Source organism: Nansenia antarctica, assembly GCF_963989245.1.
Source record: "Nansenia antarctica genome assembly, chromosome: 5".
NCBI lineage: Eukaryota > Metazoa > Chordata > Actinopteri > Argentiniformes > Microstomatidae > Nansenia > Nansenia antarctica.
In genome coordinates this window covers 51,773,195-51,799,913 of record NC_137690.1, presented here as the reverse complement: position 1 = coordinate 51,799,913, position 26,719 = coordinate 51,773,195, and the positions used below count along the sequence as shown (strand labels likewise).

At 45.7% G+C, this 26,719-nt stretch overlaps 3 protein-coding genes across 3 annotated transcripts in view; 1 reads left to right on the top strand and 2 right to left on the bottom strand.

Moving 5' to 3' along the window:
• LOC308159003 (catenin beta-1-like) overlaps nucleotides 1-13,045 on the bottom strand; it is a 13,982-nt gene extending 937 nt beyond the window's left edge. Inside the window, exons 1-16 of the mRNA XM_080532736.1 lie at nucleotides 12,914-13,045; nucleotides 10,720-10,769; nucleotides 9,114-9,320; nucleotides 8,577-8,824; nucleotides 6,863-7,101; nucleotides 6,532-6,733; nucleotides 6,202-6,346; nucleotides 5,995-6,098; nucleotides 5,694-5,828; nucleotides 5,303-5,506; nucleotides 4,947-5,105; nucleotides 4,637-4,756; nucleotides 4,267-4,417; nucleotides 3,863-3,984; nucleotides 3,657-3,717; nucleotides 1,928-2,120 (exon numbers count right to left, since the gene is read on the bottom strand). Of these exons, the coding sequence (XP_080388862.1) occupies nucleotides 1,933-2,120; nucleotides 3,657-3,717; nucleotides 3,863-3,984; nucleotides 4,267-4,417; nucleotides 4,637-4,756; nucleotides 4,947-5,105; nucleotides 5,303-5,506; nucleotides 5,694-5,828; nucleotides 5,995-6,098; nucleotides 6,202-6,346; nucleotides 6,532-6,733; nucleotides 6,863-7,101; nucleotides 8,577-8,824; nucleotides 9,114-9,320; nucleotides 10,720-10,732 (2,298 nt within the window). The 5' untranslated portion in view covers nucleotides 10,733-10,769; nucleotides 12,914-13,045 and the 3' untranslated portion in view covers nucleotides 1,928-1,932. The remainder of the gene's footprint in view (nucleotides 1-1,927; nucleotides 2,121-3,656; nucleotides 3,718-3,862; nucleotides 3,985-4,266; nucleotides 4,418-4,636; nucleotides 4,757-4,946; nucleotides 5,106-5,302; nucleotides 5,507-5,693; nucleotides 5,829-5,994; nucleotides 6,099-6,201; nucleotides 6,347-6,531; nucleotides 6,734-6,862; nucleotides 7,102-8,576; nucleotides 8,825-9,113; nucleotides 9,321-10,719; nucleotides 10,770-12,913) is intronic.
• Nucleotides 13,046-15,289: 2,244 nt separating this feature from the next.
• On the bottom strand, nucleotides 15,290-19,163 carry LOC308158119 (natterin-4-like; the record flags this gene model as incomplete). The annotated part of the gene is made up of 3 exons (XM_080531716.1): nucleotides 15,290-15,969; nucleotides 16,135-16,365; nucleotides 18,968-19,163. 3 exons carry the CDS (start codon nucleotides 19,161-19,163, stop codon nucleotides 15,290-15,292), a joined length of 1,107 nt encoding a protein of 368 aa, XP_080387842.1.
• A 3,951-nt stretch (nucleotides 19,164-23,114) lies between these two features.
• Nucleotides 23,115-26,719, top strand: LOC308158118 (natterin-4-like; the record flags this gene model as incomplete). Its single annotated transcript, XM_080531715.1, has 2 exons — nucleotides 23,115-23,322; nucleotides 25,641-26,719. 2 exons carry the CDS (start codon nucleotides 23,115-23,117, stop codon nucleotides 26,717-26,719), a joined length of 1,287 nt encoding a protein of 428 aa, XP_080387841.1.

Sequence of the window (26,719 nt, the reverse complement as noted above, 5' to 3'; positions counted from 1 at the left end):
CCAACTACTACTGTCAATTCTGCACTACCCCCACACCGGGTTCATTTCTCCATATGTTCTGGGAGTGTCCAGTCGTGGCCAATTTTTGGAACCATGTCAATTCTGTAATGTCCAAGTTATTTAAGATTGACTATGTTCCTAATCCATGTTTATGTTTGCTCAATGACGACTCTGATTTTGATTTAAGTATTACGCAAAAGAAAATGCTATTTGCTGGTTTTAACTCTGCAAAAAAGACTATTCTTCAACATTGGATGACACCTGATTTCAGTATGAACACTTTTTGGTTTTACTCTTTACAGAGGATTGTGAATCTTGAGTGCACAACGGCCAGATTGAACAAAGCAAGGCCCAGTAAAGTTGATGCGTGGAAGGCTTATTCATTGAACTTGACCAACCTGACTGCTCTGTGATTTGATTTTCCATTTACCCCAGTCCGGATTGTGTTGTATTTCTACTATTTGGCTGTGACTTGTCTGCTACACTACCCCTTTTCTTTTTTGTTTTCTTTCTTTTTTCCCTCCCTTCCTTTCTTGTTCTGTATTGTCATTGTTATGTGTTGTTAAAAGCAATAAAAAATCTTGATCACAAAAAAATAAATAAAATAAATAAAAAGGTGAAAGGGTTATGATGTTCCTCAGCAGTGTTTCCTCTATATGCATTTATTGGTGGCGGGCCACCACGAATGAATTTGCTCCGCCACTAAATGATTCAGACAGTCCACTTTGATTCAGGCTGCGCAGAAAGGCAGCGAGTTATTATGACCGGAGAACTGAAAAAAAGCATGTGTCCCTGAACGCTCCGCCAATCACTGTGAGTAAACTGACTCTGAGAATGTCCTCACGTCACATTTTACCGTAATACCCTATATGTTGGTTGAAGTGCAACATCTCAGCTTTCAGGGACAGTTGGATTTTTTTCGATAGCACAAACCGTTTAGAAATTACGGTAATTACAATGTCGGGTGCGGATTTGTGCCTGTGGCGGTACATTCGGCGCAGAAGTGGTATCTATACCAGATAAATAATAACCATTTGCTTACGTAATTTTTTGTTTGTTTACATAGTCTGAAACTACAGATGGTAAGCTTTCAAATGATGCGTCATACATTGAAATCGGAAAAAAAAATCAAGACGACACGAGTATTTGAATGTTTGTTTGTATCATGTTTTGCTCAAGAATGGTGACTGCTAAACGCTGCTAGCCTAACGTTTCGTTCTAAACGAAAGTATTGTAACGTCCCCACTTGGACAGTGGTTGAAATAATGACAGATAGCTTCTCTCATGTAATCATACACAACTTTCTTAGTTCACCCGAGCTCTCTCTCCCCAACGGTCTCAATAACACACACAGCATCACAGGGGTGCATTGGCACACAACACAGTAACAGTGCGAACATGAACATGAACTCAAGCATTAATGAACATTAATGAACAGGTTGTTCTATCTAATTTATTATGTTTGTGTTATGCTAATAAATGTAGATCCACACAGGTATACAAACTGAGATCCGTTTACTGTCAAGTGCCATTCATTCTGACAACACACACACACACAGGTCGTAAAGCTCTAACAGAACGTGACGTCGTAAAGTGCAACAAAGTGCTGCAATGACATACTGTCGTACATAACAATATTGGTATTTGATCACCTTCTATATAAAATCACCTGCTCGGCTTTAATGACTTAACCGCTATTTAAGAAATTATATTTGTTTTCGCGTTGCACGCGTTTTATGCGACGACCACCCCGCCACTAATGTGAAAAATCCTGGAGGAAACACTGTCCTCAGTGAACTCAGCGAGCTGTACTTTTGGGGCATTTTTACATGAATAAATGCAAGGCACCACGCTGTTCAAAACATCCTGGGGAGGACCCTGGACTTGTCTGTGAACCAAAGAAGAGGTGTGTGTGTGTGTGTCTTACCTCTCCTACAGGTCAGTGTCGAACCAGGCCAGCTGGCTGCTGTCCATCAGGTCCTGGGAATGGCCAAGGTCGGGCAGGGTGTCTCCGTGGTGCCCCAGGTCGGGGAGGCCATCGCCATGGTACTCTGCCCCCTCCATCATGGGGTCCAGCAGGGAGTCCTGGCCATAGGCCGCTGGGAAGGAACGGTAGCCATCTGAGAGAGGAGGGGGAGAGGATGAAATTAAGTTTATATTAAGTGCATCTCTCCCAAAATGTCTGTTGTTAAAAAGAAGAGTTCAAAAAATAAAGTACGATTGTACACTTTCATGTAGGGCTGCCACGATTAGTCGACTAGTCGCGACGACGTCGACTACCAAAATCGTCGCCGACATATTTGGTAATCGCCATAGTCGCATGTTTTTTTGGAGCTGAAATAAGCGTTTTTTTTTTTTTTTTTTTTTTTTTTTCCCCTTCTTTTTTTTTCTAGCACCAGGGGAGCCCCCCCTCCCAAATTTCGTTGTTTGGTACCTGTACTATATCAATGACAATAAAGACCATTCATTTCATTCGATAAGCATTCGTTTTTCTTCCCTGAAGCTGCCACTGGCTAGCGTCTCCCAGTGTCTTTGATGTACATGCGCAGTGTCGGTCATCTGGGGCACACGTGACTTCCCCGGAAAAACAAACAGAGAAATGTCTTCCTCTCCTCGTACCTCTAAAGTGTGGGAGCATTTCAACCACAACGTTGAAAAAAAGAATGTAAAATATACAATTTGTAAAGCTGAACTCGCTTATCATGGCAGCACGTCTATGATGCGCGAGCATCTAAAAAGGAAGCACGTTGTGGCAGATGACGAGGAAGACGATGGCTCGTCTCGGTAAGCTAGTTAGCTTGTTATTGGCTAACGATATCGTTACGTTAAAAGCCTTCTTACATTATTTTACGTTGTCATCAAAGCGATACTTATCAAATAGCTAAAATTGTTGTCTTAACGTTACAGTGCTAAGAAGGCGCGTTCTACTATGAGATGAGTGAAGCAAAGCAAAACTTTTGTACTCTGTACAAGTATTTATTTTTGTTTTTGTATTCTTTTGGTTGCCTAGTGCCTAGCCTACCTCATTTTACTCAGCAGTTTGCACCCTCTACTACTCTTTACATTACATTACATGCAAGTGATGCCAGAAATAAATCTGCAAAGTTCATTAAAATATCTATTTTTGAGTGAACAATCATTTTAATTGTCTTTATTTTTAGTTAGCACATGCCTACAACAACAACTAACAACTTCAAGCTAAATTTAGAAGCTGATTTAGAAGATGATAGCTAAATAAGAGCGATTGAGTAATTGTGCGATAAGCTGTAATTTATGATCCGATTAGTCGACTAATCGTTAAAATAATCGGTGACTAGTCGACTATGAAAATAATCGTTTGTGGCAGCCCTACTTCATGTACCGGGTGAATAAACAGGTAACAAGAATACATCAAGAAAAGGAGGGAGTGGGGAACGGAGGATAGAAGAGCACTGTCTAACCCACACTGGGACAATAACCCATGAGAAGTAAACATGTTCTACTACCCATCAGACCGGGGAATGGAAGGTGGGATGGAAGGAGGGAGGGAGAGAAGGCTAGGCTAGAGGGATGGAGGGAATAGCCTAGTCACTCAGGAGGGATGGATGGATAGTTATAGGAATAAAATGGTGATTACATGCTCCAGTTACAAAGACACTGGAGCGATTCCCACTCACCATCCTGCCGGTAGCCCAGAGTGTCTCCCTGAGGGCCCATGTCCAGCCCCAGGTCTCCAGGCTGAGAAGAGAGGAGGACAAATATGAATGTACTTACAACAACTAAGCAGTGGAGTTTACCCCAAAAATACAATTCAATACAAAAATATAGCTTCATGCAGCATATTGATATGTGTGTATGTGTGTGTGTGTGTGTGTGTGTGTACCTCATTCCAGGCCATAGACTCGGTCCTGAAGAGGGAGCTGGTGAGCTCCACAGACAGGCGTTTCTTGTAGTCCTGTGGTTTGTCCTCTGACATGCGGAAGAGGACGGCTGCGGCGTAGGTGGCTACAGAGAGGAGGAGACGGGGTTAACACGCTTACAGCCACATCTACCCCACATCAGCTCCACATCAGCCAAGCATTTGGACCCAAAAAACAATGTACCTGTGCTCACACACATTGCAAGTATGTATATCTTGCTGTTAGCTGTGTGTGTGTGTGTGTGTGTGAGAGCATGTGTGTTTGTGCATATGTATGTATGTATGTATGTGTGTATGTATGTATGTATGTATGTGTGTATGTGTGTATGTGAGTATGTGAGTATGTGAGTACTCTGTGTGTGACCCACCGACACCCTCGTTGCGTGAGTGCAGCAGCTCAGTGAGCGGGGCAGTGGCCCCCTCTGCCTCGATGGCCTCCGCCGCCTCCTTGTCCTGAGCCAGCTCACACAGCACGCCTGCGGCCACGCGCTGGATGTTCTCTACTGGGGAGTACAGCAGCTGGGGATGGGCGGGGGGGGGACGTTACTCATCATCCATATGGTTATACACCAGAGAGAAGTAGTTGGGGACCAAAGGGGTCAACAAACTAAAAAAGGTAGAGTTTCCTGATATTCAAGACCCTTCTACTGGTTCATCAGAGAAATGGTAACATGGTATTGTGTCTGTGTGGAGAGTCAGGGTAAAGGGTGTGTGTGTGTGTGTGTGTGTGTGTGTTACCTGTACGAAGAGTGGAATGGTGTTGAGTCCTCTGATGACGATCCTGTTGTGGACGTCCCTGGCCAGTATGTGCAGCGCTCCTGAGCATCCCTCCACGATCTCCTCCATACGCACGCCCTCCTGGGGCAACAAACACAACACAGTTCACACACACACGGATGGGACTAGTGGGTGGGGGTGGGTGTGTGTGTCTGTGTGTCAGAAGAGAGACAGAGCAAATGTATAAAACAGAAACTGTATGTGCATGCACGTGTGTATAGGTATGTTTGTGTGTGTGTGTGTGTGTGTGTGTGCGCGTGTGTGCACTTACCACAAACTGCTGTTGGTTCCCCCCCATGCTGGTGCGTCTCTGGGTGTCCTGGTGGGCTCTGACCAGCAGCTGGACCAATCGGGGGATGGCTCCCTGCTCCCGCAGGGCGCTGTGATTGGCCGGGCACAAGGCCAGGTTGCGGATCAGACCAACGGTGGCCTGGAGAGGGGAGGAGGAAGAACACATTTTAGTTTGGAAAGCTCAAGGGTTAAATGTCAAGGGTTGGCAGAAGTTAGTGTGTGTGTGTGTGTGTGTGTGTGTGTGTGTGTGTAAATGTAGACCCAATTGTGAGGGCAGGTCAGTGTGTACATTAATAAGGCTCCAGTGTGTGTGTGTGTGTGTGTGTGTGTGTGTACCTTGATGAGCGGCCAGTGTGAGGGCGGGTGGAGCAGCTTCACCACCACGGGCAGGCCGTAGTGCAGCCGCACAGCATTCTGGGCCATCTCGGCGTCCTGGTGGCGGGAGGTCAGGTGTCTCAGGGCGCAGACGGCCGGCTCCGTGATGTCCTCCCTGTCCCCGGCCCTCAGCACGGTGCGCACCAGCGCCTCGATACCCCCCACCTACACACACACACACACACACACGATTAAAGAAGGTGTACAGGTTAGACACACACTGCAGCCAAAAACACCTGTTATGTCCCTACTCTTTAGTGGTTATGGCTACTAGCCAGCAGAACATGCCCAGACACATACTGTGATAAATAGCTGTGTGTGTGTGTGTGTGTGTGTGTGTGTGTGTGTCTACCTGGCAGACCATCAGCTTGTTGCCGTAGTTGTTGCAGGTGAGGTTAGAAAGGATGCCGGCGGCACACGTCACCACGTTGATGTCATCAGAGCCCAGCAGCTGCACCAACGTCCCCAACAGACCCTCCATCGCCTCCTGGGGGGGGGGGGCAGAGAGAGAGAGACTGTGTACGCAGTACAGGTAGTTTTTGTTGGTGTTTGCCTTGACTGAATGAGGCGTGTGTGTGTGTGTGTGTGTGTGTGTAGATGCTTGAATGAGGTGTGTAGATGTTTAAATGACACGTGTGTGTGTGTGTGTGTACCTGTTTAGTGGCGGCGTCTGACAGGTTCCTGAGGGTCCAGAGACAGTTCTGGATGAGTCGCTGACTGGGGTCTGTCAGATGGAGTCCCAACGCCTGCATGCCTCCTACACACACACACACAACAGATGAGTGACAGCAGGAAAATATGTTGAACCCCCAAGTAAATGTTTTGATCTTATCTTCATTTGTTGTGTGTGTGTAACCTACCGGCCTCCACAATAGCAGGCTTGTTGCTGGAGCAGACAGACAGGACCTTGAGCACGCGGCTGGTGGTCCACAGGAGCTTCTCGTAGGTGAACGTCCTCATGATGTTGACCAGAGCCTGGGGACCTCCGCTGGCCAGGATGATCAGCTGACACACACACACACACACACACACACACACACACAAACACACACACACAAACACACACACACACACTAGGGTGAGGTTGGCAAGCATGAACAGCAGGGTTCACCCCCAGGATTTTTTAACAGTATACGTGTGTGTGTGTGTGTGTGTGTGTGTGTGTGTGTGTGTGTGTGTGCGCTCGTCACCTTGCTCTCCTGGTTGCCGTAGGCCAGGATCTGCAGACAGTCGGTGGTGATGGCCAGGAACTTGACGTTGGTGTTGGCCAGCAGGGCCACCATCTTCTGCAGGCCCCCGGCCAGACGCACGGCCATCTTGGCGCCCTCCTGGTGCAGCAGCAGGTTGTGGAGGGTGGTGATGGCGTAGAACAACACAGAGTCCACCGGGGAGCTGGAGGGGTGGGCAACACATACAGACTTAAATCCTAATTCAAAGTTATCCAGCAGCTTCTTTCCCCTTGTGGTCCAGTCCAGTCCCCTCTCCTCCCCTCCCCTCCCCTCTCCTTCCCTCAGGTCTTACCCCAGCATCTTGACCAGGGCGGGGATGCCTCCAGACTTGAAGATGGCGAGCAGCCCCTCGCGGTGGTGGGAGAGGTTGTGCAGCGTGCCTGCGGAGCAGCGGGCCGTCTCCACGTCGGCTGTGTTCTGCATCGCCCTGACGACCGCCGACACCATCTGGGGCGAGCGCATCAGGGCGTGGCGGGACGCCTCCTTCTTAGAGAGCTGGTGCACCATCACCGCCGCCTTGTTCACCACCACCTGGGGGACGCACGGACACACACACAAAGTTAGAACGTCATAATTGGGCACTCAGTCTCAGATGGGGTGTGGCACTGATGGATGGAACGCAGTTTTTTCTAACCGGGTCCAAACTTCAGTATTGGTGCTTTTCCATCTGGGTCCCGCTTTAGCGCAGTACGCATCAGGTCGAGGTCAGGTCGGGTCACTTTTGATCTGTTCTGGTTTTCCATTATACACAAACCGACCCGGACTAGTAGGAGGAGTAGACGATAGTAGGCGGAGTTACGCGTCACACGCAGCCTGGCAAAAAGCTTCCGGGTGTACACAGCAACAGCAGTGATTTTTTTGGAGAGAAAGAGAAAGAGAGAGAGGAAGCTATGTACACATAATAAAGTAATGTTTTTTGAACCCTTAAAACCACTGCCTTCACTTGTCTGCTTTATGAACTGTAGTATCATCATCGGGAAACGCCGACAAGACGCGAATCTACCTGCATTTGACTCGAGTGAACTGCGAAAATGGCAGACAAACACGGTGCCGTTTGCGGGTTAATAACTTCGGGTTACCGGGGGTTAGGATAACAATTCAAACGTGTCCGGAAAGAGGAGAAACCAGGGAATCCAAACGTTTTTGAATGGAGTCGATCCTCCACTCCTATCACCGTGGACACAGCGCGGAGCGAATTCCCTGGCTTGACAGCACAGCAGCAGCGGTCGGGTGAACTCCCGGTTCATCGAGTTTACGGTTAAAAGCATAACTTCTCGGGGTGTCAGCGCGGTGGTTAAGGGCTCAAAATGACCGTAGACAGATGGTGAAGTTAGCAAAGGAGTATTGTGTTTGTAACACCTCCACAGCCGGTGTTATTCACAGACAAAGCCGGTGCATAATAGCGATTTTTGTGTTGTGCTTGTTGTAAATAAAAGTTATATGATTCATTGAAATGACATTAAACTAAGATAATACGATGGTCAGCATAATTTTCCGAATCTTTATTAATAAGCTATTACAGAAAATGTAGTGACATTTTCCTAGAGTGAGTGTGGTATTTCAAGATGGCGGTTAGTGAAGAAATAATATGGGATGGGACATGGGATGACGATTTTCCATTGACCAATCAACGGTGTGCAGCGTCACACGTCTCACGCAGCCTGGTAAAGAGACCCGGATATGAAATTGTAAGACCCTGCTCCGATGTGGGACCTGGGACCGAAGCGACCTGGAACGACGAATGGAAAAGGGGAACGAAGCGGGCTGACCTGGGTCAGCACCAGGTCTGCAACGTAGTGGAAAAGTGCCATATGACCTCTAATATAATTTAAAACCATATGCGGATTCAAATAAAGTATGTTTATTTTCATTTATTTCTGTGAGTGAGTGCGAGTCTGTGAGCGTGCGTAATGGTGTAATGTGTGTGTGTGACTGTGAGTGTCTGTATTAGTATGTGTGAGAGTGTGTGTGTGTGTGTGTGTGTGTGTGTGTGTGTGTGTGTGTACCTGGTCCTCGTCGTTCAGCAGCTTGGTCAGCTCGGGGATGGCCCTGGTGGCCAGCTCGGCGTCGTCCTGGTAGTTGATCAGGTTGACCACGGCGTACTTCAGCATCTGGGACGGCTCGGCCAGCCGCTGCACGGCCGAGGGGTGGGCCGCGTCCAGCTGGGTGGGCATCTGCATGCCCTCCTCCAGCGTCTCGGGGAACATGGCGGCGCGCACACGCTGGGCCCGTGTCATGGCGTACCCCTCCATGTCTGAGATAGAGGGAGAGGAGAGGGGGGAGGCGAGGGTTAACTCACCAACTGTAGAGGAAGTGTTGTTTTGTGAGAGCAACAGACAAATATGATTATGTATATGTTTATATGAGTAGAAACAGCAACACAAGTCTACTAAACATTCCAGTCTGTATACTTAAATAGTCCTTTTTGCATAGGAGTAAGGTAACCAGCGTGTTTGCATACCTGCATGCGTGTGTGTGTGTGTGTGTATGTGTGTGTGTGTGTGTATCTGCATGTGTGTTTGAGTGTGTGTGCGTGTGCGTACCTGCAGTCTCGGGGGTGAAGGGCTGGCTGAACTCCCAGTCGTAGAGGCCGTCATCCTCCTCTGCGTCGGGGTTCCCCTTCCCGCTCAGCGAGGGGGCCGAGGTGGTCACCCCTGATTGGATGCCAGAGTCCAGGTAGGACTGCTGCTGCCACTGGCTGACCGCTGCCTTGCTGTCGCCCATCGCCATGTCCAACTCCATCAGATCAGCTACGGTGGGGAAGACGAGGGGGGGTTGAATCCAGTGTAGCACCACTGGTTCCTACCATCTCTTTATTACTTTATCATTATTTACTTTACTTTATTATTGTGATTCTGTATCTTGATGCTGCAATGCCAATGTTGAGGAACCAAAGCCAAAGAGTTGTACTTGTGTACTTGTACATTGGGATGTAATAAAAGCAATTCTGATTTTGATAGATGACATGGTAGGAAGAGAGATAGAAAGATGAGATGGTAGAAAGAGAGAGAAAGAAATAAAGAAAGAAAGAAGAGGAGCCGAGATAGTTACAACAAACCATCACAAAGGGATACAATGGCTGTATGCTACTACCAGTAGGACCATCAACCTAAAACTACGCATGAGAGACGGACATAATTGTATCGTCAGTTTCACAGTGAAGCAGGCCTATAAATAAGGGTCAGTGACTGAACTGTATGTGCTTCATTAAAACGCTGTGATCTTCTGCCAGATGCAGTTGTTAAATGGTGGTGTTTCCATTTTCTATTGTTATGACTCAGTTATGACTCTCTGTTATGACTCTCTGTTCAGGTGTGGATAGGGGCCTTTTGCTGTTAGGTTTAAAGCTTGGTGCATACTAGGAGGGGGAAACTAAGTTTGTGGGCTTGTGTTTGGATAAATTGGCGAATTGCTGTAACTGCGAACAAAACAAACTGTTCCTTGGTTCGCCAAAGACTCCAGAGCCCACTACGGTCAACAGGTTTTAGTACGTAATCTAATTGGCCGAGCACTTGGCCACACAACTTGTGTTCCCCTTGTGTCTTGTCATGTCTTGTCCTGTGAGATCTTTTAGAATCTGAATCTGAATTATTTTTATTGCCAAGTATATTTGCACACACAGGAAATTGACTTGGTGACAACACAGAAGACACAGAAGAAACATAGCAGAGGCCTTTATCCAAATTGACTTAGAAATACATTTGACTAAGTAAATAATCTGTCCGTCAGTCATAGCAAGAAAAGTAATCTATGCTCAGGCCAGAGGCCATTGGCAGTCATAATGCTAGAAGAAGGAAGAATTAAGGTTTTTAAATTATTATTATTTACAGTAGAGAAACTGTACAGGGAGGTAGAGGGGATGTAGAGGTCTCAGGAGGGACGGTTGAGGTGTAGCCTGAAGATTTGGGTCTTCAGTCTACGGCGGAAGATAGGGAGTGCCTCTACAGTCCTGACAGCAGTGGGAAGCTGTCTAGTTAACTACCTATGTATCACTAACTATTTTTATTGTTCTTTTGTTTTACTGTTTAGTTATCTATCTATTCTTGTTCTCTCCATGGAATGTAGTCTCTTTGAGTATTGAGAAAAACGAGATACAAAATATATGTATTATTATTATGAGGTGTATGAGCGGTTACAGGGTGTACTTACACTGGGTAGCCATCGTTCTCTCTCACCCTCAGCCTGCACAGCTTCCAAATCTGTTAAGACAAGAGAACAGGTTAGAGGCCAAAGCTAAAACCAGGTCTGTGAAGGTTGGATGGAGGAGGGTCTACTCTACAGATGCCTGGCAGGAGGAGTGTAAATTCATAATTATTATGGCTAACAATTGTTTTGCTACCATGTTCTGTCTACCTATGAAACTATATCCATCTCCTCCCCCCAAAGGGAGGGCTTTTCGAAGTTGAGAGCTTTCAGTAATAAATCCACTTAAAAATATATATATAATAAAAATAAAAATAAATGCGTTTGATGTGTGCACTTTTTATGCCAGATGTTCATGCTTTCTGTTGAATAAACACATAATGTCTATTTAAAAACGTTGGACGGGTTTGACTATTCATTAGGTATTTAGTACAGCAGTCCACCACAAGGTTATTCTGGCTCCGTCATGCGGTAATGTGTCAATCTGGGGTCGCATAGCTGCATCCCTTTGATAGATTTCATCTGCATTCTACTTAAACAAACGGATATTTAAGCAAACTACTGTCAATTCTCGCGTGCCTTCAGAAACAATGTTTTCTCAATAACCCTGTATACTCCAGTAAAATGAGAGTCGAGCTCAACTTGGGGTGTTGGAACATAATTGGGTCGATAAAACACTAAGGGCCTGTTTCCCAGACACAGATTAGACTTCATTTTAGACTAAAATGCATCCTCCTCAATTAAGATTTTCGATTGAAAATCGTTTTTAGTCCAGGACTAGACTTAATCTGTGTCCGGGAAACCGGCCCGAATATTATCATCTATTCAACAGCGGGCTTTGTAAAATAACATAATAGACTGTGGGTCACTTAAATATGAAAAGTTAGAACTGAATGGTTATGACGGTTTCACGATTTGTTTGCATGAAGATCCCCAACTCCCATGGCCGTCACTGCCCTGGCTAAAATCCAAACAAACCACCAACACTAAATCAGGAGCCCAAATCACCTATTTCATAATTCAACGTCTCTCTGTATCTGACCTCTGATATGTAGTTGGATATATCCCTGTCTAGAGGGAATATACATATGAAATACAGCCCACTCAGCCAGGTCTATATAGGAGATGTTAGCCCAAACCCTAGCTTTAACCAAACACTTACAGCCACGACTCGAAGCTAATGAGATCCAGGCTGTGTTGCGAGCCTGGAGTCTACCAGCCCCTCACCTGTATGTTACTGTGTGCCCCAACTACCTACAACAACATCTAACGGGAAATGCCCAGCCAGACAAGACTCCCCTCCCACCGCAAGCCGACAGCAGAGCAGCGGGTATTTCCAGGCCAGCCTCTGAGCACAATTCACCATTCAGCGGCACCGGAGATCAAAGGCATATTTCAACCCCCCTCCCCTCCTCCATCGCCCCCACGGCCAAGTTCCGACCTCGCAGCGAGCTACAGACACTTTCCTCCAGTGAGAAACTCCCCACCGCGTTTCACCCACGACTCCTCCTCTGAACTGAAGCTTGTAGAGGAATGTAGGTTAAAAAAAAAAAGGACAGGGTCCATTGTTTGGGAAACAGTCCAGGCAGATGATCGTGTAACGTGGTTGTATCGTGTCACATTAATTCGACATTTTACTGGGGAGGGAAAAAAACACAACAGCAGCAGCAAAACAACTAAACTGACGGACGATTACGTTCAGTATCAATCGCACAATCATTCACTAAAACAGTGAGGCTACACAACACGCGTACGGGCTCAAAGCCATCGCAACAAATGTCAACATGAAAGACAAATCAACCCGTGTTAGCGAGCTACTCACTTTGACTGCCCTGGCTAGTTATGTTAGCTAGCTACTACGCTAGCCACTCTCACCACAGAGCTAAGCTACCATTATTTATCTAACTACCCTCTACGCAAACTCACGAGACGACCAGCTGAACAATCAGCCAGCTATATACATGTCCGAACCAATGCAGAGATGAGAGTAGTGTTGTACATTTGTCTGCACAGCGAAATCTTCATCTGGATAGGAAAGGTCTGGAAAAGTAGACCTGTAGCCAAACCCAACAGAGACCGTTGGCTAACCTAGCAGCCCCCTCCCTGTCCACATCTTCACTCCACACCAGTAGGTAACTAGCTAGGTAAATAATCTACCGTCATAAACATGATTTACGGAGGGTGAGACTTGTGAATGTACCTGAGTTGAAGGCGCTCCTCCGTGTTCCCTGTCAGAACGGGTTGTGTTATTTCACTAGTTGACAAAATGAGCGAAAACACTGGTAGGTGAACCACCCGTTAAAATTCACTCCTGCTGCTCCGCCGTTAACCGATGCCTCCGCGAGCCGAACTTCAAGATGGCGACTGGATGAAAAAGCTGCCGCACTCAGAAATATAGACCGCTATCTTCATCACATACATTTCTTACATTGACCATTCGCAACATTATATGGGACAACTATTTCACATCTAACTGACATAGAATATTTTTGAATACTTAAACATTGACCGTAATTTGTAAAGTAGAAGAAGTGAGAGAGTTACACGCGCAGGGATAGTGGAAAAGGGCGAGGTGCATTCATTAGTTTGGAATGCGAGTGTTATTATTTGATGAAAGGATTCAACAAATTATGTGGAAAAACTATCAGACACCTCAACACGGGCCTACACAATGTATAGGCTACAATACAACAGCTCTAATTATTATTGTGTGTGTGTGTGTGTGTGTGTGTGTGTGTGTGTGTGTGTGTGTGTGTGTGTGTGTGTGTGTGTGTGTGTGTGTGTGTGTGTGTGTGTGTGTGTGTGTGATGTTGATGGACAGTACTGAATGACGTTTAGCCTCATCTCATTAGTATTTAAGCAGATTTCCGTGCAAAGCGCATAAATCCTGCTTTCTAATCAAGCTGCTCATCAGCCTGCCACACACACACACACACACACACACACACACACACACACACACACACACACACACACACACACACAAACAAAACAAGTGCACAGTAAATATGCCTGAATCAGACATTGATTTAAGATAAAGGATAAAACCCTGCAGACACTCACTAGGCCTCCCCGGACTATAACCTGACAGTCTATTATTAGATATGTAGATATGTACTTTATCGATCCCCGAAGGGAAATCCAGGCGTTACAGCAGCACCGACCACAAAACAACAAATAAACATATCGACTATTCAATAATAGGCTGACAAAATAAAGTGACAATTGAATAATAGGCTAATACACTATAGAAACACTCAGAAAGAAACATGAGCAGCTATACATAATGACATAGCCTACATCAATAAGGCAGATCAATACATATAAATAAAATTATACTAACAATCTAAAACAAGAAGAGAATATTGTAAAAGGAAAAATCTATATATGAATTTCCATGCTAAGAGGAGGACACGTGTTGGAGGGAACATGTTGGTAGACATATCACTCAGACCCTGTTATCAGAGGAGGACTGGTCCAAAACAAGGAAGTTCGATAAGTTAATGCACTTAGTGTTCACTCCCCCTAAAAGTAATTTTGTCTGATGTTAAATGTATTGAGAGTGGAAAAGGGATAGGGAACAAGACTTGCACACTTAAGGGACCAGAAAGCTGGAGAATCAGATTTCAGAAAAAGGTTGTTCAGGAGGGTGTAACATATCAGATAATTCAGATACAAATATGTCATGTAAAACAGACATTCTTCTGTCACACTGTAGGTAATTACATTTTTTACATTTTTATTCAACTTTATTGTCATTGCAGACTACAAGTACCAGACAACGAAATGCAGTTTAGCATCTAGCCAGAAGTGCAAATAGTGATGTAAAACATGATACTAATAGGTACAGTATTGCAAGTTTGGTAGTTAGAGGTATTTCCAGGAAAGGATAGTAGTAAGCTATGTACAGTTATAGTAGCTAGCATGGTGTAGATGTATAAATAGAGGCTATATCAAAAATATGTTTTGGCAATGGGTAAAAATGTGTGCATAATCATGTCTGATTTGTTTCCATCTGTAGAATTCTTCAAACGTACTCTTCTAAATAAACCCCATGTCACTACACACTGACTGGAGAGTGAGATCTCTCTTTTTTCTTTTATTCATCTTTATGTCAGGATAAAAAAATAAATATCTCTCTAAATAACCTACACTGGTGAGATTAAAAGGAGTAATATCGCCAGATCTACCTTGAGAAAGAGGTATTTTGACTTCCTGAATACATAAAGGTAAAATAGAATGAATGTGTGGTATGTGTCACATCAGTAAGAGTTTGAATAACACTCGCCACACAGGTATCTTGACAATATAAACTGGTTTATTGTTCTCATGTTGGCTAAGGTAACAAAACTATTTCAGGTTTTTCATTCACAAGATCTGTACAGAATATTCACAACATACAGTTTAAATCTTTACAGGAGCACCAAAGAAGAAATCCAAAAACATAAACACTAATCACAAAATATGAACACTAATTGATTACTGAAAGCATCATAATCTATATGGTTGGATAGATATAGATCATTGCACTCATATTATTGATATTGTACACAACAAGCCCTCTCTGTCTAGGCCTTCACCTGTCAGAATTGACCCTATCAGCTGCCTCCTGTCTAGTTTGGGCTGGGCAGGGCTGGGCGTTGGGGATTGGCTGACAGCGCTCTGCCGACCCGTGTATCGCCCCCACCTGCACGCCGTGGTACAGCCCGGACACTCTGGTTGTGTGGACGACACCGTTGGAGTACTGCTTGTCGACGAACGCGGTGAAGGGGATGTTGAAGTTGTACCTCTTCCCCGCCATCTTGATGGCGCAGGAGTGGTTGGGTGGGATGACGGCGGTAGCGGTGAGGGAGAGGCTGAGGGTCTCGATCACAGCGTTGCCGTTGGTGTAGGTCTTCTCTGCGGTGTAGGCCACCGCCTGAGAGGTGGCTGAGAGGAGAGGGATGCCCACGTACATGGAGCTGGAGCTGGCCAGGGTGTTGGACACGCCGGTCTCCCAGATGCTCTGCCTCTCTGTGCTCTCCTGAAGCTGGACGCTCTGCTGCACCGAGTGGCAGTTGTAGTTGGAGACCTCATACTGCCCCAGGACCACCGCGGGCTCAGAGATGATGGTCTTCTGGTCTGTGTCATACTCAAAGTTGTACATTCTCTGGTTGTACCGCTCCTTGTTGACTGTCAGAATCTCATAACCACTGGTTGACCTCACGTTGACCCCTTCATACGCCACATCTAGGCAGTTGCTGCGGTGAGCTGTTCCTAAACCTCGCGCAGACTTTCCAACATAAATGTTATGGCTTGTATGTGTTTGGATTGGGTTGGGTGGTGTATGCGAATTGGACGCAGCGAGCCATTGCAAAAGCTCCAGGTTCTCCTCATTCACCAGCACATGAAACGTGGGACTACGGGCTTCAACTGCGTTACCATAGGAGGAGTAGCAGTAGGGCCCGAATGTAGGATTGTAAAATCCTGTTGCATACAGGTAGCCAATGGCAGGGGTGCAGATGTAGTCATAGCGTTTGGCTGTGTTGTGAAAGACCTTCACAGCCCATTTAGGCAGAGTCCCAGACCATTCGATCCATTTCAGGTGTGCGTTGTCTCCAAAGGTGGGCCGTCTATGACTCCTCAAGGCGGGAGAGTCTTCAGGCTGAGCATCTATGGAGGAAAGAGGGGCATAAAGCAACTGGGGTTGGCATGGGTGGTACCTGAGGCCAACTTTTTGTTTCTTTCAAAAAGTCTCAGGCCCCAATAAAACAGATAATTCAACTACCCTAACAGTCTAAACGTAAGGTATACAATAATTGTTTACTTGTGTACTTACAATAAGTGTTTACTTATGTTTAGACAGTTAGCTGAGAAGTCATTGTTTGAGTTGGACAACCATGAAAACTTAATATGCTTTATATATTAGTATATTGTAGCGAACGTGTTCTTGGTAGTGTAACTCGCCCCATGCGGGAATCGAACCCCGATCTCCCGCATAACCGACGGCCGCGCTAACCATTAGACCAAGAGAGTTAACTCCCTTGGAGGAGCTGTTAACGGGGTCTCATACAGGATCGTTACACTATCCTCACCGTTCGGGAGAGCGTGCCCTCACGCTTCACTATGTCAAGTCCCTCACGTGGACACGCCTCTCCGATGGCCTTCGTTCCATCCCACTTCAGACACCAGTGTAGCGAACGGGAATCTTCTAGTGTAACTCGCCCCATGCGGGAGTCGAACCCCGACCTCCCACATAACCGACGGCCTGATGCGGGAGATCGGGGTTCGATTCCCGCATGGGGCGAGTTACACTACCAAGAACACGTTCGCTACACTGGTGTCAGAAGTGGGATGGAACGAAGGCCATCGGAGAGGCGTGTCCACGTGAGGGACTTGACATAGTGAAGCGTGAGGGCACGCTCTCCCGAACGGTGAGGATAGTGTAACGATCCTGTATGAGACCCCGTTAACAGCTCCTCCAAGGGAGTTAACTCTCTTGGTCTAATGGTTAGCGCGGTCGTCGGTTATGCGGGAGATCGGGGTTCGATTCCCGCATGGGGCGAGTTACACTACCAAGTCTCCGTTCGCTACAATATATTCAGTATCATAGTACTGTTTTAACCATTGTTCATCCATGAGATATAACATTATTAAAGTCTTGCTTCTCGTATTTCTTGCTCTTTGAATACCTCTTGGGAACTCATTTATTGCGTCTCGATAGTTCCTCCTCTATTTCTCGCGTCATCTCTCCTCGCTTCCTTCTCAAAAAGCATTGAAGGAGGACATTGAAGGGGGGGACCTTGGATATTCTCCTCCAATGTGTTTTCAGAACGAAGCCAAGAGAAACGACGCAGGGAGTAGAGGAGAAACTAGAGGAGGGCATTCGAATAAGAATCTCTTTTGAGAACAACTGGACTGTACCGCTAGAGGGCAGTATTGTCTTGTGTTTTACAAACATGTTGACATCTGCATGATGTTCATTGATTGTTCATTGATTGTCCTCGTGAAATGTATTGTTCAGTTGTTTACAATGTTACACATGGTATTCTATACTTTCCATGGGAAGTTAAGGTTCACAATCAGTCATTTGCACGCCTAATTCGTCAACAATTGCAATTGAGGGGGGGTCGTCGCCGGGTGGGGGAGGGAGGGTAACGACCTTTGGTCGTGTAAGCCTGTCTAACCTCGCTGCAGCTCCGGGCTTTCATCTCCCCTCCAGACAAGGACAGCAGCACAGGGAAAGTCAACCACAACACCACTTGTATTCTCCACATCGCATACGTCGGCTAGAACGGATATATTTCTTACGCAAACATTTACTGGGATTTGCTGCCGACGTGTGCGATGTGGAGAGTGCAGGTGGTGTTGTGGTTGACTTTCTCTGTGCTGCTGTCCTTGTCTGGGGGGGAGATGGAGGCCCGGAGCTGCGGCGAGGTTAGACAGGCTTACACGACCAAAGGTTGCTAAATCTACTGGTGTTTTTGTACCCCCCCCCCCCCCCCCCACCATGACCACACACTGTACATACTTGTTGTTTTGTCCCCCCGCCCGAACTACCCATTGTACATATTATATGTCTGTCCCCCTGCCCGAACTACCCACTGTACATACTTTGTGTTTTGTCCCCCGCCCCCACCTGTGGTGTATGTCCCCACCTGTCCTACCCGCTGTACATACCTTATGTTTTGTTGTATTGTTCTTCCCATGTTGGATGTATGTTTATCTTGTAGATAGTACTAGTTATTTGTCTGTATTATCTTGTAGATAGTACTAGTTTTTTGTCTGTCTTACATGTAACGATTAATTGAGTATCAAGGACCCCAATTGAAATAAGCCAGTGGCTTTCTTGGGTTTTTATCCTGTTAGTTGACCTTGTATGTAATATGTACTTTCATGTACCTACTTCTGCAAATCTTCTAATAAAGTTTTCAATCAATCAATCAATCAATGCTAAACACACGTTTGAGAAGATCTACTTATCTATCTATCACCAGACTGTATGAATCCTACATTCTTACATTTTAATAGAGACAACATAACAGTAACATCCAAATAGGTGTTTAAATTGTTATCAGTCAGTATCACAATAGCATGATGAACATAAGGAAGGATTTTAGTCATGGTTCTGGGGACACACAGGAGTGAGGACTAGTTGTCTAGTTGACTAGTTGATTAGTTCACTCAGGTATGTTAGAACTGGTAAAGACCTGAAATGAGTGGCCACTAGGACCACCATAAAGCCACCTTTCATGCACCAGACAGCAGCACTCACCCTTCATTGTGGTGACGACGATCTGAGTGACGGTGTGTGAGAGCTTCTCATCTGAAAGCTCTGGAGGCTCCTCTGTACGAGGCACCTCTACGATGGGCTCCTCCACGAGATTCTCCTGCACGGGGGGCTCCACAAGATTCTCCTCCATGAGGGGCTCCTCAACAAGAGGCTTCTCCATATGAAGGGGGTCCTCCATACCCAGGGTGCATTGCAGCAGGAAGGTACAGACGACAAATACCGCTAGTCTCATCTGAAAAGTAAAGAGGAACGAAAACTCAGAAAACAGAGGAACCATTTCACAAAGAAATAGGCTTGATAACGTTGTTTGATTTCATACAGTGATTGAAGAATTTTGCATTGTGAAAAAGCCATCTCAGTCTAAGACAAAGTTCTCACTGAAACAGTGCTGTGAAAGATGTTGTCCTCTCAGAATCACTCACCTTTGCTGTTGGAGTCTCAGCTTCTGTTTCTTCAGCTTGGGGTTTGAGTGTGTTTGTCCCTCTCAGACTCTCTGCTATATTTATACCCGAAGAACAGTCCAGGATTTCTGTTTACTGTCGCATTTATTTCTCTGTTAATTATTGGGTGTTTTATTGGTTTGTTATTTTGCTTTTGAGGATAGAAACGTGCACTCACATGGCCATGTGAGGCAGGCTTGAACTTATTAAGCTGATGTTTTAACTGATACAGGCACTGAATTACTTTCCCTGAGTTTCCTTATTGTGGTTCTTAGAAACGGTAATAAACTCCCAAAAAAACACATTTGACATCCTGTCAGACCTTTGGTCTCACCTGGATGTTGTTGTTGTTGTATCAGTGCTTCATGTGAGCCTGAACACAATCAAGGAATCAATACATGTGCTTTCACTTCTCACCTGCAGTACAGGTACTGTACAGTACCATAAACTACACACTGTCTAACCTCTCAATGCTACACACACACACACACACACACACATACACACACAATTCCTCTGACCCCTTAAATGCCATACCAATACCCCATTGCATCCCCCACCCCTCACCCCTCCACAAACACACGCGCACACACACACACACACACACACACACACATACGCGCACACACATACACACACACACACACACACACACACACACACACACACACACTCCTGCCCCCAATGACATTTCCCCTCCCCTCGCCCACCTCGATGCCAGACTAGGAAGTTAGGGAAGAGAATCAGAATGCTCACCAGTTTTGATTCACTGTTTAGAAACAACCCACAGCCTCTACTCCCTAGACACTTGTGTAGGTCTGAGACTATTGGATAGGTGCAGTATAAGAAAAGAATGCTCTGAACTTATCAGAGGAATATTTGAGAGATGACATAGTCACATTGACTTTTTACAATAGAGGATGGTGTATGTAGTGAAGGTTTGAGGAATGTCAATTTCCAACATTTCCTTGAGAAATTGGAAAACTCCTATGACTGGTAATCCTAAATGGCATGAATGGATGTAGGTAATTATTACTGTAGTCAATCACCATAGTAGGTGGTAAAACATCCTCTTAATTCAGTTTTGTCTCGGATCATGAAAAAGTGCTATAGACCCATAGGGATTTTTGTTGTTGTTGTTTTTTTACAAATGTTGGCGAGATAAAAAAGAACAAAAGATTATTAGAGGACAATAATCTGCTACCTAAAATATTACACTCTAATAATGGAAAAACATGATAATTCTCTCATATTTTCATGTTGATATCTCACAGTGCTAACATTTGACATCGTAACTTTAGCTTTTTTGGTATAGCTTTGAGAACAAAGACAGAGTACTATGTGTCACACCATCAATAAACTATACAACTGAGTAATTCCTACATGAAAACAAAGCAGGTGACTGAGCTCCTACCTTACAGTTAGAGAGAGAGAGAGAGAGAGAGAATAAATAAAGTAGGACACATGGGGTTGAATCAGAATAAATACACCTTTAGTTGGCTGATTACAGACCTGGTCATACAAACGCCACCACAGAGCTCTGAAATAACAGGACCAATCAGATTACAGCGAGACGATGACTGTACATTCTTCACGTGACCACCCAACCCACACACGCTTCAACATCTCCTGTAGTACAAAAGACTAACCCCACCACCCCAACTGGTGAACGCGTAAAATACCTCTCCTTTCTCTCCTTCTCCCCCTCCCTCCCTCTCAGTCTCTCCCTCACCCTTTCCCCCTCACCCCCCTCCTTCTCCCCACCCCTCCAACCCTCCCTCCCTCTCTCTCTCTCTCTCTCTCTCTCTCTCTCTCTCTCTCTCTCTCTCTCTCTCTCTCTCTCTCTCTGTAGTGATAAAAAAAGAAAGAAACATCCCAGTAGGTAACAAGTATAGAGGTCGTCCCCTGACACAGCAGCCTGACGTTCAAGACCACACATACACAGACACATTATCACCAGAGAGGGTTGTGAGAACACACAAACACACATCCTCAATATGACCCATCATTGAAGCTACAGTCACACACACATCAATATGACCCATCATTGAACCCACACACACACACTATCACCACAGAGGTGGCACACGCACGCTCTCTCACTCACACACACACACACACACACACACACACACACACACACACACACACACAACCAAAACAAGTGCACAACACAGTAAATATGCCTGAATCAGACATTGATTTAAGATAAAGGATAAAAACCTGCAGACACTCACTATGGCCTCCCCGGACTATAACCTGACAGTCTATTAGATATGTAGATATGTACTTTATCCATCCCCGAAGGGAAATTCAGGCGATACAGCAGCACCGACCACAAAACAACAAACAAACATGTAGACAATTCAATAAATAAATACAATTCTGACAAAATAAAGTGACAATTTAATAATAGGCTAATACACTATAGAAACACTCAGAAAGAAACAGAAGCAGCCATACATTATGACATACATCAATAAGGCAGATGATTATAAATAAATATAAATAAAATTATACTAACAATCTAAAACAAGAAGAGAATATTGTAAAAGGAAAAATCTATATATGAATTTCCATGCTAAGAGGAGGACACGTGTTGAGGGAACGTGTTGGTAGACATATCAGACCTGTTAAACAGAGGAGGACTGGTCCAAAACAAGGAAGTTAGGAAGTTAAGTCTTAGTCTGGCATCGAGGTGGGCGAGGGGAGGGGGAATGTCATTGGGGGCAGGAGTGTGTGTGTGTGTGTGTGTGTGTGTGTGTGTGTGTGTGTGTGTGTGTGTGTGTGTGTGCGCGTGTGTTTGTGGAGGGGTGAGGGGTGGGGGATGCAATGGGGTGTTGGTCAGAGGAATTGTGTGTGTATGTGTGTGTGTGTGTGTGTGTGTGTGTGTGTGTGTGTGTGTGTGTGTGTGTGTAGCATTGAGAGGTTAGACAGTGTATGTAGTTTATGGTACTGTACGGTACCTGTACTGCAGGTGAGAAGTGAAAGCACAGGTATTGATTCCTTGATTGTGTTCAGGCTCACATGAAGCACTGATACAACAACAACAACATCCAGGTGAGACCAAAGGTCTGACAGGATGTCAAATTTGTTTTTTTGGACTTTATTACCGTTTCTAAGAACCACAATAAGGAAACTCAGGGAAAGTAATTCAGTGCCTGTATCAGTTAAGACATCAGCTTAATAAGTTCAAGCCTGACTCACATGGCCATGTGAGTGCACGTTTCTATCCTCAAAAGCAAAATAACAAACCAATAAAACACCCAATAATTAACAGAGAAATAAATGCGACAGTAAGGAGAAATCCTGGACTCACATGTTCTTCGGGTATAAATATAGCAGAGAGTCTGAGAGGGACAAACACACTCAAACCCCAAGCTGAAGAAACAGAAGCTGAGATCCCCAAGCTGAAGAAACAGAAGCTGAGACTCCAACAGCAAAGGTGAGTGATTCTGAGAGGACAACATCTTTCACAGCACTGTTTCAGTGAGAACTTTGTCTTAGACTGAGATGGCTTTTTCACAATGCTAAATTCTTCAATCACTGTATGAAATCAAACAACGTTATCAAGCCTATTTCTTTGTGAAATGGTTCCTCTGTTTTCGGAGTTTTCATTCCTCTTTACTTTTCAGATGAGACTAGCGGTATTTGTCGTCTGTACCTTCCTGCTGCAATGCACTCTGGGTATGGAGGACCCCCTCGTAGAGGAGCTTCATATGGAGAAGCCTCTCGTTGAGGAGCCCCTCATGGAGGAGAATCTTGTGGAGCCCCCCGTGCAGGAGAATCTCGTGGAGGAGACCATCGTAGAAGTGCCTCGTACAGAGGAGCCTCCAGAGCTTTCAGATGAGAAGCTCTCACACACCGTCACTCAGATCGTCGTCACCACAATGAAGGGTGAGTGCTGCTGTCTGGTGCATGAAAGGTGGCTTTATGGTGGTCCTATGGGGCTTTTCCACTACGGTGCTGACCCGGGTCAGCCCGGGCTGGCCTGCTTCTTTGGCGCTTTTCCATTTGTCGGCCTGGGTCGGGTCGGGTCGGGTCGGGTCGCTTCTTTAGCTACCCATCGTGCCCAGGAACCTTTTTTGAGACCCGGAACCTTTTTGCCAGGCTGCGTGTGACGTGTGACGCTGCACACCGTTGATTGGTCAATGGAAATCGTCATCCCATGTTCATAGATTTCTTCGCTAACCGCCATCTTTAAATACCACATTCGCTCTTGGAAAATGTCACTACAGTTTCTGTAATAGCTTATTAATAAAGATTCGAAAAATTATGCTGACCATCGTATTATCTTAGTTTAATGTCATTTCAATGCATCATAGAACTTTTATTTACAACAAGCATAACACAAAAATCGCTATTATGCACCGTCTTTGCCCGTGAATAACACCGGCTATGGAGGTGGTACAAACACAATACTCCTTTGCTAACTTCACCATCGGTATACGGTCATTTTGAGCCCTGAACCACCGCGCTGACACCCCGAGAAGTTATGCTTTTAACCGTAAACTCAATGAACCGGGAGTTCACCCGCTGCTGCCTGCAGCACCGCGCCTGCTGGTTGAAACTCCCGCGGGGGGAGAGAAAAGTTTTACCAGGGAATTCGCTCCGCGCTGTGTCGACCGTGATAGGAGTGTAGGATCGACACCATTCAAATGGTTTTGGATTCCCTGTCCTCTCCCCTATCCGGACACGTTTGAATTGTTATCCTAACCCACGGTAGATCACAGTTAACCCGCAGAGGGTGCCTCCGGGCACCGTGTTTGTCCGTGAATAACACGGCACACAATGATACTACAGTTCATAAAGCAGACAAGTGAAGGCAGTGGTTTTAAGGGTTCAAAAAACATGACTTTATTATGTGTACATAGCTTCCTCTCTCTCTTTCTCTTTCTCTCCAAAAAAATCACGGTTAATAATATACCACATGCCGAGGGAAAAGTATACGATAGCTTCAAGTTCCTCCATGTCGCTGTTGTTGTGGCTGTGTTGTGTCTCGTGAAAATATACGTCACCACCATGGTGCGCTGTTATGACGCGTAACTCCGCCTACTATCTCCTACTCCTCCTACTCGTTCCTGGTCTGTTGTGTATAGTGGAAAACCAGAACTGTTCAAAAGCGTGCCGAAGCGTGCCGAAGCGAGCCGACCCGAAGCGAGCCGGGCTGATAATGGAAAAGCGCCACTAGTGGCCACTCATTTCAGGTCTTTACCAGTTCTAACATACCTGAGTGAACTAATCAACTAGTCAACTAGAGTCTAGACAACTAGTCATCACTCCTGTGTGTCCCCAGAACCATGACTAAAATCCTTCCTTATGTTCATCATGCTATTGTTATACTGACTGATCACAATTTAAACACCTATTTGGATGTTACTGTTATGTTGTCTCTATTAAAATGTAAGAATGTAGGATTCATACAGTCTGGTGATAGATAGATCTTCCCAAACTTGTGTTTAGCAAGCAATTGTTGACAAATTAGGCAGGCAAATGACTGATTGTAAACTTTAACTTCCCATGGAAAGTTGTTTACAATGTTACATATGGTATTCTATATACCATGTGTAACATTGTAAACAACTGACCAATAAATTTCATGAGGACAATCAATTAACAATCAATGAACATCATGCAGATGTCAACATGTTTGTAAAACACAAACAGTACTGCCCTCTAGCGGTACAGTCCAGTTGTTCTCAAAAGAGATTCTTATTCGAATGCCCTCCTCTAGTTTCTCCTCTACTCCCTGCGTCGTTTCTCTTGGCTTCGTTCTGAAAACACATTGGAGGAGAATATCCAAGGTCCCCCCCTTCAATGTCCTCCTTCAATGCTTTTTGAGAAGGAAGCGAGGAGAGATGACGCGAGAAATAGAGGAGGAACTATCGAGACGCAATAAATGAGTTCCCAAGAGGTCTTCAAAGAGCAAGAAAGACGAGAAGCAAGACTTTAATAATGTTATATCTCATGGATGAACAATGGTTAAAGCAGTACTACTGCACTAAACATAAGTAAACAATTATTGTAAGGACACAAGTAAACACTTATTGTAAGTACACAAGTAAACAATTATTGTATACCTTACGTTTAGACTGTTAGGGTAGTTGAATTTTCTGTTTTATTGGGGCCTGAGACTTTTTGAAAGAAACAAACAGTTGGCCTCAGGTACCACCCATGCCAACCCCAGCTGCTTTATGCCCCTCTTTCCTCCATAGATGCTCAGCCTGAAGACTCTCCCGCCTTGAGGAGTCATAGACGGCCCACCTTTGGAGACAACGCACACCTGAAATGGATCGAATGGTCTGGGACTCTGCCTAAATGGGCTGTGAAGGTCTTTCACAACACAGCCAAACGCTATGACTACATCTGCACCCCTGCCATTGGCTACCTGTATGCAACAGGATTTTACAATCCTACATTCGGGCCCTACTGCTACTCCTCCTATGCTGCCGCAGTCGAAGCCCGTAGTCCCACGTTTCATGTGCTGGTGAATGAGGAGAACCTGGAGCTTTTGCAATGGATCGTTTCGAGTAGCTCATACACACCACCCAACCCAATCACAACACATACAAGCTATGGCAACATTTTTGTTGCAAATACTCAGCGAGGTTTAGGAACAGCTCACCGCAGCTGCTGCATAGATGTGACGTATGAAGGGGTCAACGTGAGGTCAACCAGTGGTTATGAGATTCTGACAGTCAACAAGGAGCGGTACAACCAGAGAATGTACAACTTGGAGTATGACACAGACCAGAAGACCATCATCTCTGAGCCCGCGGTGGTCCTGGGGCAGTATGAGGTCTCCAACTACAACTGCCACTCGGTGCAGCAGAGCGTCCAGATTCAGGAGAGCACAGAGAGGCAGAGCGTCTGGGAGACCGGCGTGTCCAACACCCTGGCCAGCTCCAGCTCCATGTACGTGGGCATCCCTCTCCTCTCAGCCACCTCTCAGGCGGTGGCCTACACCGCAGAGAAGACCTACACCAACGGCAACGCTGTGATCGAGACCCTCAGCCTCTCCCTCACCGCTACCGCCATCATCCCACCCAACCACTCCTGCGCCATCAAGATGGCGGGGAAGAGGTACAACTTCAACATCCCCTTCACCGCGTTCGTCGACAAGCAGTACTCCAACGGTGTCGTCCACACCACCAGAGTGTCCGGGCTGTACCACGGCGTGCAGGTGGGGGCGATACACGGGTCCGCGGAGCGCTGTCAGCCAATCCCCAATGCCCAGCCCTGTCCAGTCCAAACTAGACAGGAGGCAGCTGATAGGGTCAATTCTGACAGGTGA